An 11,303-nucleotide genomic window follows, 5' to 3' on the forward strand; every position below is an offset into this window, starting at 1 on the left:
AAAATCACAACTCATTTGGATAAAGATATTGATGAAACAATTATTGTTATCATTCAAATATATCAAACATGTGTCATGTCACAAAATTGTTTGTGAATGTGAATTTAGACGAAATTATTAAAAAAGTATTTCTCATTAATTTTATTTGAATGTGATTTAAAAAAAATTATCACATGTTAAAAAATAATAATATATAGCTTTTCGAAAAATTAAAGAATTAAATATGTATTAAGGTTGGTAGTCGACATCAATACACTAAATACGATAAGCATCATGTCATTGCCTTTGGCTAACACAATCTAAAATTTTGATATATGATAGTGATTATTAGCCAAAATATTAATCTATGTATTTAAGAAAGTTTTTTAAAATTAGCGAAATTATTTTTTTTATTTTTTTATAATTATATTATTTTTTTCAATTTAAATATATATTCATTTTTTTTACTAATTTTTAATAATATCATCCCGTGCATCGCACGGGTTAAATACTAGTTTTCGGTAAAATTCCAGATCTCATTTTCTTTCATACGCATATTTCTTTTCATTTAATTCAGAGACTAGATTATTTTATGTATCATTTGTTGCCTTGCATCAATTTAATCCTTATTCAGTTTCTTTTCATTTTTATTATAAAATTGCCGGTCAGCATTCAAAGTGACATAAAAAATATTAATAATATATTTACGTTGAACCTATGTTTCAACAAAGTCGTTGTAGTATAGTGGTGAGTATTCCCGCCTGTCACGCGGGTGACCCGGGTTCGATCCCCGGCAACGGCGTCTTTACTGAAGATTATTATTATTATTATTATTATTTTAGAAAAAAAAATTAATTTAATTTGCTATTCGATTATCACCACGCATGAAATTTTTGATGAAATTTTATTTTTAAAATTATAAGATTTCAAAATTTTTTTAACAAAAAACATAGTGTATTGTGCTATAAATAATACAAGGAAATGGGGATTTTGAAATGGAATGAAGTTTTGAATTTAAAAAATAATGATATTATTGAATTAAACGAATTAATTTCTGTTTACCCCACATTATTCTGGCTTATTTTTTTTCCAGCTTTTTGTATTTCAAACACAATTCGATGAAGTAATTTTGCAAAGATAAGATAATTTAAAAATAGTATACAAATTCACGCTCACCGATTCACACATATACATAATAAAGTCAAAATTAAAAACAATAAATTTGTTTTAATTTAAGAAAATGAATTAATGTTTTAATGAAAAAATGGAACTATCATGCGGCTCGGCTCGACTCATATATATATAGACACAAATTTATCACGTGGCATAAATAATTTTAGTACACAAACATTATTTATATATAATAGCTACCGATAATTTACAATATTTGATAAAATACAACACTACAAAAAAACGGAAGTAGTAGCCGACGGGTTTTAAGACAACAATCGCTAATCAAAATAAGCGCGGTATAATGACAACCGTCGCGTTTAACGACGGTTTTTAATAGCCGTCGCCGATTTGAATCGGCGACGGTGTTTTTAGGCTGTCGCTATTGGCGACGGTTAATTATCTTTCCGTCGCTAATAGCGACTATTTTTTCAAAGATCGTCGCTATGATTCTAATTATACCGAGGTTCGCGAACATTTTCCTTATATTCGTCTCTCTCTGGTAGTAGCGAAACTCTATAAATTTTTCGAAGTTTTGGTTTTTTATTTTGTACTAACATTTTTTCGTATTTATTTCGTAGATTTGCTAGTCGGTGCGATCTACCAGCGTTACGTGGAACTGCATATTTTTGCGCACATCAGGTTTTCAAGGTTTTTTTTACAGAAAATTTAATACATTATTTTAATTTTTGCGTAGTAGTTTATTTGTGAATTTTATGGCAAATTTTATATACAACCATCGCTTCATTAAACGACGGTTTATTTAAAAAACCACCGATTAATATAACGACGGTTTTAACATAACCGTCGCTTAATAAAACCATCTGTAAGGAATGTTGCTCATAAACGTTCATGAAATTAAAATATTATAATGTGTGTATCAGAAGTTAGTGTTGTGCCCGGTGTTGGCAACACGACACACAACACGGCAGCGGAAATTAATTATCGACATACAAATATAATGGCAAAAAATTCACTAGAAAAATTATGTAAATCGTTTATACCAAAACAATACTAGTGAGAATAACAAAATCAAATTCCTTGACACTCTAAAGAATTAAAAATGCATCAAAATAAACCACATAAAATAAAATCGTATTGCTTAAAACCAAAGAGACCACTTTTCGATCAACACTCTGCGTCAGTGTTGTTCTTGAGTGTTGGCAACACCAATCAACAACGCGGTATATGTGAATCAATCACACCAGTGTGTGTTCAGAAAAATCCAGCAGCTCTCATACGTTGTAAAGTGATCACCCGATCACACAAAAACTGTAGAGCAAATATATGTTGGACTCTTGTGATTTCTTCTATGTGAAAAGACCTTCTATGTGAAAAGACCTATGTCCAACACACTTGAAAAGCTTCTCTCCACAAAAAACCTCCTCTCTCTAAAGCCCTTCTTCTCTCTCTCTACAAAGCACTCTCAGAACCCCCAGTACGGCTGTAAGACAATTCATCTTTATATCTATGTCTTGACCTAAAAGTTATTCAATAGAAGAGTCCTACAAAATATGGAAACAAGTTTTTAAACAAGAGCAAAATATATTAGAGATAAAAATTATATTAAAAACAAATCCTATAATATCTAGATATAAATCAATCAAAATCTTATAATCTAGAAATAAATCAAACAAGATTTCATAATCTAGAAAGGCAAAATCATAAAATTATCAATTTATCAAAATAATAATAGAATAAAATATTCCTTTCAAAGTTAATAATCATTTAATTTCTTTTAATTAGTTTGGCCTAACTTTGATTATGCATGAACACACAATATTTCGTCGCTATTACACTTCAATTGATAAATTTGATTTTGACGAATTAATTTGATTTGACGAAATATTTCACATAATACTCATATTATCTGTATTTGAAATCAAATACAATTATAATTGATATAGAATTTTGTCAATCCAAAAAAGTCAACGAAAAGTTACTTTAATTTATGATAGCATATGAAATACCATTTTAACTTGGTGGAGAGTAGTTATTTGTTAAGTTTTTTATTTTATAAATTAGTTAATTAATTAAAATATTATTATTTTGGGTCGTCACTCGCCTTTTTCATAAAATTTATTTCAAATGTATAGGCCGAACATTTGTCTTTCCACTAGTTTCTAAGTTATTTAATATGACTACTTTCAAGGAAGTAGAAAATTGAACTTGAGACCTAACATTTGTGGGTTCGCTTGTTTCTAAGTCATTTATTTAAGTTTTGACTAGAGTTATCATTTTAAGTTCTATTTTAACTTTAAAGTTCCAACTACGTCGAGATTAATATTGTATTTGGATTGAACGATTTGACTCGAGTAATCATTTTAAGTTCTATCTTAATTTTAAAGTTCCAATTACACTGATAGTGTGCTTGGATCGAGAGATTTTGAAACCATGTATTTTAAATACATAAATTTCATTTTCATTTGATTGTTTGGATTAATTTTATGTCTGGTGTATTTTAAATCCGTTACTCTTTAAATTTATATAGTTGTAACGACGATTGTGATGAATTACAAAAACACACAAAATATGTGTCGTTTCAAATTTATTGTTCAAACGTCTTCCCAAATCAAATATCTCTATTTAAATCAAATCATCACATCTTAGTTCAACATAATATCATTTTTATTTTATATTTACTGCTATTAGATTTTTTAAATAAAAAAATCTTTTTTTAACCCAAATATTTGGTTGATTTGGATACAAATTGTTACGATTCTTTTTTTTTTTTCAATATTGTTAGGTTATTTTAATTAAATAATGGAAAATACTAATATTCGTCAAAATATGGGGAAAAAATGATAAATAAAGGGCCGAGGTTTGAAAGCCCGGCTCTTATCTTACACAAAAACTCATGTGAGACGGTCTCGAGTCAATTTTGTGAAACTGATATTTTATATGGGCCATCCACGAATATTTTTTATTTTTTATATCAAAAATATTAATTTTTATTATAAATATGAACATGATTGATATGTTTCACTGATACAAAATTTTATAATGCGTGACGTGATGATTCTTGTCACCGTAACACAGTCGGCGGTGGGAAATCACCGAAGCCACAGTAGAGGTTAGCTCTAAAATTCAGCTCCCAAGCTCGTCGAATCGCTGCTCTTGGACGCGAATCGGGTATAAATAAATCACTCTCGCTCTAAGTTGTTACTCTGCTTGCATATCTCCGCTGTATCCGGAGAGATGGATCGCAGATTTGGTGGGAAACAACCGACAGGAACGCCGTCATTTGCATGGTCGTGCGCTGTCGTCGTTGTGTCGCTCCTTTGCGGCGCTTCCGTAGTTCATAATATCTACAAGCCTGATCTGGTATGCCTCTCGTCTCTCAAAAACTCTTCTTCACGGTTTTTTTTAGTTGTCACACGACCTGTTCGATAAAATGCCCCAAAGAGCTTTCTATTTGATTGTTGTGCTATTTTATTGCAGAGGCTGCCTCCGTCTGACACCAATAATGAGATTCAGCAGGAACAAGTGGAGAAGATTTGACCCATAGTTCTAGCTTGCAAGTGAATTTGGCAATTATGGTTTTTTTTTTTTTAGCTGGATTACATAGCTCGATTCTTGATTTTGTTTTGTTTGAGGATGTTTCTTTTTCCATGACCAAAATCTTGAACCCAATTTCACAATTTTATAGTGGATGGTGATTCTTGTTCAAATAACTGACTAAATTGATGTTTTTTTAAAAAAATTAAGGATCAATCACTACAAAAATATTATTTAGCATATATACATGTGTATTTTCTTATTGTATATGAGAATATACAAATCATGGATGCATGTATTTACCAGCATACCGGGAAATTAGCATATCGCTGCTCAAAAACTAGTGGGAACTCCGATGAGATCGGTAGTACGCTCCGTTGGCCTACGGATGTCGTCAATACCAGCCGTATTATGATATGATCATGCTCCGCCACTGCATCCAACGCCGCCCTTGGGAGGTAGCTCAATAGAGACTCCAATTAGAAGATGCAAGATCATGACTAGTATCTTTATTAACAGACGAAGAAAGTGACAAAAAAAGATTTAGATAATAACGATTAAACATGATATCAAACATAAAAAAGTACTATAATTTGACAAAATAAGTTTTTTCGACATTCAAACCTTAAAAAATCCTCAATCCTACTACCCTCAAGATGAACGAGTAGGTTACCTAATAATATCATCTTTTTATTCATTCTTATTTCTAAATTTATATAAACTTTAATCTTATTACATATAAATATTATTTAATTTAACCCAAATATAAAACCTGCATTATTAAACAACATTGAAGTCGGACAAATTTAAATAAACATGAAAACCAACAATGTGGCAGCAAAATAGAAAGAAATGATAAAACTTCATCCCCTTTTTACACTACAAAAAAAAAACAAAACAAAACAAAATTAGGGACGGTCAAACCGTTGCTAAAACCGTTGCTAAAAGGGTAAAGCGACGATTTTAACGACGGATTAACGGTCCGTAACTGGAACTAGCGTCGGTTTATATGTTAACCGTCGCTAAATGAAGCGACAGAAATATACATACCGTCGCTATGTTAACAACTCCCGTCGTTCGTAGCGACGGTTATGTTGATGAACACCGTCGCCATTTAGCGACGGATTATATGTTAACCGTCGCTAAATGAAGCGACAGAAATATACGTTTCGTCGCTATATTAAGCGGCGGTTATGTTAAAACCGTCGCTATATTAAGCGACGGTTTATGACAAAATCGTCGCTATATTAAGCGACGGTTGTTTAAAAACCGTCGCTATTTTTGTGCGGCAGTTTTAAATAAATTGTCGCTAATATTGCGACAGTGTGACTATAACGTTGCATTTTTGTGCGACAGTTTTTAATAATATCGTCGCTAATCAAACGAAGCGACGGTTTTTAGCCACAGTTTATCGTCAACCGTCGCTATTGCAGCGACCGTTTTTGTGCGAGTCGCCAATATCGGCAGTTGTCCACCAACCGTCGCCGATCTGAATCGGCGACGGTTTTTTAAACCATCGCCAATTGCCGTCGCGAATAGCGACTATTTAATAATCATTTAAATATAGCGACGGTTGTCTTATAACCCGTCGCTATAGAGCGACGGTTAAAGGAAAACTGTCGCTATTATAGCGACGGATTGAACAAAATCGTCGCTAATCCATCCGTTTTTTCGTAGTGATTGATCCTTAATTTTTTTAAAAAAACATCAATTTAGTCAGTTATTTGAACAAGAATCACCATCCACTATAAAATTGTGAAATTGGGTTGAAGATTTTGGTCATGGAAAAAGAAACATCCTCAAACAAAACAAAATCAAGAATCGAGCTATGTAATCCAGCTAAAAAAAACCATAATTGCCAAATTCACTTGCAAGCTAGAACTATGGGTCAAATCTTCTCCACTTGTTCCTGCTGAATCTCATCATTGGTGTCAGACTGAGGCAGCCTCTGCAATAAAATAGCACAACAATCAACTAGAAAGCTCTTTGGGGCATTTTATCGAATAGGTCGTGTGACAACTAAAAAAAAACCGTGAAGAAGAGTTTTTGAGAGACGAGAGGCATACCAGATCAGGCTTGTAGATATTATGAACTACGAAAGCGCCGCAAAGGAGCGACACAACGACGACAGCGCACGACCATGCAAACGACGGCGTTCTTGTCGGTTGTTTCCCACCAAATCTGCGATCCATCTCTCCGGATACAGCGGAGATATGCAAGCAGAGTAACAACTTAGAGCGAGAGTGATTTATTTATACCCGATTCGCGTCCAAGAGCAGCGATTCGACGAGCTTGGGAGCTGAATTTTAGAGCTAACCTCTACTGTGGCTTCGGTGATTTCCCACCACCGACTGTGTTATGGTGATCAAGAATCATCACGTCACGCATTATAAAATTTTGTATTAGTGAAACAGATCAATCATGATCATATTTATAATAAAAATTAATATTTTTGATATAAAAAATAAAAAATATTCGTGGATGGCCCATATAAAATATCAGTTTCACAAAATTGACTCGAGACCGTCTCACATGAGTTTTTGTGTAAGATAAGAGCCGGGCTTTCAAACCTTGGCCCTTTATTTATCATTTTTTTCCCATATTTTGACGAATATTAGTATTTTCCATTATTTAATTAAAATAGCCTAACAATATTGAAAAAAAAAAAAAATCGTAACAATTTGTATCCAAATCAACCAAATATTTGGGGAAAAAAAGATTTTTTTATTTAAAAAATCTAATAGCAGTGAATATAAAATATAAATGATATTAGGCTGAACTAGGATGTGATGATTTGATTTAAATAGAGATATTTGATTTGGGAAGACGTTTGAACAATAAATTTGAAACGACACATATTTTGTGTGTTTTTGTAATTCATCACAATCGTCGTTACAACTATATAAATTTAAAGTGTTACGGATTTAAAATACACCAGACATAAAATTAATCCAAACAATCAAATGAAAATGAAATTTATGTATTTAAAATACATGGTTTCAAAATCTCTCGATCCAAGCACACTATCAGTGTAATTGGATCTTTAAAATTAAGATAGAACTTAAAATGATTACTCGAGTCAAATCGTTCAATCCAAATACAATATTAATCTCGACGTAGTTGGAACTTTAAAGTTAAAATAGAACTTAAAATGATAACTCTAGTCAAAACTTAAATAAATGACTTAGAAACAAGCGAACCCACAAATGTTAGGTCTCAAGTTCAATTTTCTACTTCCTTGAAAGTAGTCATATTAAATAACTTAGAAACTAGTGGAAAGACAAATGTTCGGCCTATACATTTGAAATAAATTTTATGAAAAAGGCGAGTGACGACCCAAAATAATAATATTTTAATTAGTTAACTAATTTATAAAATAAAAAACTTAACAAATAACTACTCTCCACCAAGTTAAAATGGTATTTCATATGCTATCATAAATTAAAGTAACTTTTCGTTGACTTGTTTGGATTGACAAAATTATATATCAAGTTAAATAATTTCAATTATAATTGTATTTGATTTCAAATACAGATAATATGAGTATTATGTGAAATATTTCGTCAAATCAAATTAATTCGTCAAAATCAAATTCATCAATTGAAGTGTAATAGCGACAAAATATTGTGTGTTCATGCATAATCAAAGTTAGGCCAAACTAATTAAAAGAAATTAAATGATTATTAACTTTGAAAGGAATATTTTATTCCATTATTATTTTGATATGATTTTGCCTTTCTAGATTATGAAATCTTGTTTGATTTATTTCTAGATTATAAGATCTTGATTGATTTATATCTAGATATTATAGGATTTGTTTTTAATATGATTTTTATCTCTAATATATTTTGCTCTTGTTTAAAATCTTGTTTTCATATTTTGTAGGACTCTTCTATTGAATAACTTTTAGGTCAAGACATAGATATAAAGATGAATTGTCTTACAGCCGTACTGGGGGTTCTGAGAGTGCTTTGTAGAGAGAGAGAGAGAGAACAAGGGCTTTAGAGAGAGAAGATGCTTTTTGTGGAGAGAAGCTTTTCAAGTGTGTTGGACATAGTTCTTTTCACATAGAAGAAATCACAAGAGTCCAACATATATTCGCTCTACAGTTTTTGTGTGATCGGGTGATCACTTTACAGCGTATGAGAGCTGCTGGATTTTTCTGAACACACACAGAGTTCAGATGTTGAAGATTTTCGTGTTGAAGATTTTGTGTGATTGATTCACATATACCGTGTTGCTGATTGGTGTTGCCAACACTCAAGAACAACACTGACGCAGAGTGTTGATCGAAGAGTGATTTCTTTGGTTTTAAGCAATACGGATTTATTTTATGCATCTAGTTTTTATGTGGTTTATTTTGATGCATTTTTAATTCCTTGGAGTGTCAAGGAATTTGGTTTTGTTATTCTCACTAGTATTGTTTTGGTGTAAACGATTTACATAATTTTTCTAGTGAATTTTTTGACATGACGCATCGCACAAGTATTCGTACTTGTGCATAATTTAAAACTGATGTTTATTTATTAAAATTATATTTGTGTGTCGATAATTAATTTCCGCTGTCGTGTTGTGTGCCGTGTTGCCAACACCGGGCACAACACTAACTTCTGATACACACATTATAATATTTTAATTTCATGTACGTTTATGAATAACATTCCTTACAGATGATTTTATTTTTAACATAACCGTCGCTATATTAATCGGTGGTTTTTTAAAAAAACCGTCGTTTAATGAAGCGACGGTTTGTATATAAACACTGCCATAAAATTCACAAATAAACTACTACGCAAAAATTAAAATCATGTATTAAATTTTCTGTAAAAAAAACCTTGAAAACCTGATGTGCGCAAAAATATGCAGTTCCACGTAACGCTGGTAGATCGCACCGACTAGCAAATCTACGAAATAAATACGAAAAAATGTTAGTACAAAATAAAAAACCGAAACTTCGAAAAATTTATAGAGTTTCGCTACTACCAGAGACAGGCGAATATCGCTTAAGAAAAATGTTCGCGAACCTCGGTATATATAGAATCATAGCGACGATCTTTGAAAAAATAGTCGCTATTCGCGACGGAAAGATAATAAATCGTCGCCAATAGCGACGGTCTGAAAACACTGTCGCCGATTCAGATCGGCGACGGTTAAACGTCGACAAACCGTCGCCGATCTAGATCAGGCAACGGTTGGTGGACAACTGCCGATATTGGCGACTCGCACAAAAACAGGTCGCTGCAATAGCGACGGTTAACGATAAACCGTGGCTAAAAAAGCGACGGTTTTATATTAAACCGTCGCTTCGTTTGATTAGCGACGGTATTATTAAAAACTTTCGCACAAAAATGCGACGGTATAGTCACACTGTCGCAATATTAGCGACAATTTATTAAAAACTGCCGCTATAATAGCGACGGTTGCAAATAAACCGTGGCTAAAAAAGCGACGGTATTCATTAAACCATCGCTTATTTTGGGAGCGACGGTTGTTTTAAAAACAGTCGCATAAAATTGAGACGGCTTGTTTACATCGTCGCAATATTAGCGACAGTTTATTAAAAACTGTCGCCACAATTGCGATGGTTGATGATAAACCGTGGCTAAAAAAGCGACGGTTTTCATTATACCGTCGCTTATTTTGATTAGCGACGGTTGTCTTAGAACCCGTCGCTATATAGCGACGGTTAAAGGAAAACCGTCGCTATAGCGACGGATTGAACAAAATCGTCGCTAATCCATCTGCTTTTTTTTTAGTGTTACCCCTTGGGACAGACCCAAGTATACTGGATGATGACCCTTGCACTATTTTCCCTGTAGATAATGATGTCTCCCACAAAAGAAATGGGGCATTCATGGCTTTTTAGCCACTCTTTTCCTCATTATAAGAACCCCTTTTGCCCATCGTTTCTAACTCAACAAACATCAATTAATTTCACGCCATTTCCCCCTCTCTGCATCATGTTTTTTCATGCAAACATATATATAAAAAATAGACCTAAATAAATATTATTTCATACTACCACTCTTTACTTTCTTGTTAGTTATGATTTGGTGCATTAATTTTGAAGAAATGGGAAGTAGTACTCCATCTTCATCGGATTTGAGAAGATCCAAGAAAAGATTGTCAAGTAGAAGATTGGGAAGATCTCTTGAGGAACAAAGAGGGAGGCTCTACATTATAAGAAGGTGTGTGGTGATGCTTATTTGCTGGCACGACTGATCGTTCCTGCGTCGAAGATTCTATACTACACTGACGCTGGCTAATTTCCCGTTGGATCTTTAGAATTTTGTTCTTTCTTTGTATATATACTTAATGATTTAACTAGCTATATTAATCTATATATATATACTTATATGTATAAATTGAGAAAGGGTTTTTCCCTTAATAATGTCATTTTTAAATAGTAATGATTTCCTATTTGCAATCATTTTTTAAGGTGTGTTACTAACCAAGTGAAGAACTCAATTGCAATCGAAATGAATCAATCATTGGTGAAGAAAATTAAGTGGACGAGAGCCATTTTCAAATGATGAAAATGGCATTAAAAATATACTACGATTTATTAGTTATAATAAATCAAGTTTTTTTTTCCCCTGAAATTGCTGAAATAATTTATTGGAAAGTTACTTTTTACAGAAGAGTAAATCTTTTGT

At 32.4% G+C, this 11,303-nt stretch overlaps 1 protein-coding gene, 1 long non-coding RNA gene and 1 other non-coding gene across 5 annotated transcripts; all 3 read left to right on the plus strand.

The window, feature by feature from the left end:
• The first annotated feature begins 709 nt into the window (after nt 1-709).
• On the plus strand, nt 710-781 carry TRNAD-GUC (transfer RNA aspartic acid (anticodon GUC)). Its single transcript has one exon. It is a non-coding gene; the product is annotated as a tRNA-Asp (tRNA).
• Nucleotides 782-1,775: 994 nt separating this feature from the next.
• On the plus strand, nt 1,776-4,823 carry LOC142548268 (uncharacterized). Of its 3 annotated transcripts, none has more exons than XR_012820950.1 (3): nt 1,776-1,791; nt 4,189-4,473; nt 4,591-4,823. It is a non-coding gene; the product is annotated as an uncharacterized LOC142548268 (long non-coding RNA). The 3 variants fall into 3 exon arrangements; XR_012820949.1 differs by having other exon boundaries at nt 1,785-1,800; XR_012820948.1 differs by lacking the exon at nt 1,776-1,791 and having other exon boundaries at nt 4,155-4,473.
• Nucleotides 4,824-10,523: 5,700 nt separating this feature from the next.
• On the plus strand, nt 10,524-10,994 carry LOC142549737 (small polypeptide DEVIL 4-like). Its single transcript, XM_075658843.1, has one exon. It carries the CDS (start codon nt 10,693-10,695, stop codon nt 10,867-10,869), a length of 177 nt encoding a protein of 58 aa, XP_075514958.1. The 5' UTR covers nt 10,524-10,692; the 3' UTR covers nt 10,870-10,994.
• The last annotated feature ends 309 nt before the right edge of the window (nt 10,995-11,303 follow it).

Source organism: Primulina tabacum, chromosome 6 (genome assembly GCF_025594145.1).
Source record: "Primulina tabacum isolate GXHZ01 chromosome 6, ASM2559414v2, whole genome shotgun sequence".
In the NCBI taxonomy this organism is placed as follows: domain Eukaryota; kingdom Viridiplantae; phylum Streptophyta; class Magnoliopsida; order Lamiales; family Gesneriaceae; genus Primulina; species Primulina tabacum.

Bases quoted from the DNA above. Each gene is read 5' to 3' on its own strand.
- LOC142549737 (XM_075658843.1), top strand. From the start codon at position 10,693: ATGATTTGGTGCATTAATTTTGAAGAAATGGGAAGTAGTACTCCATCT.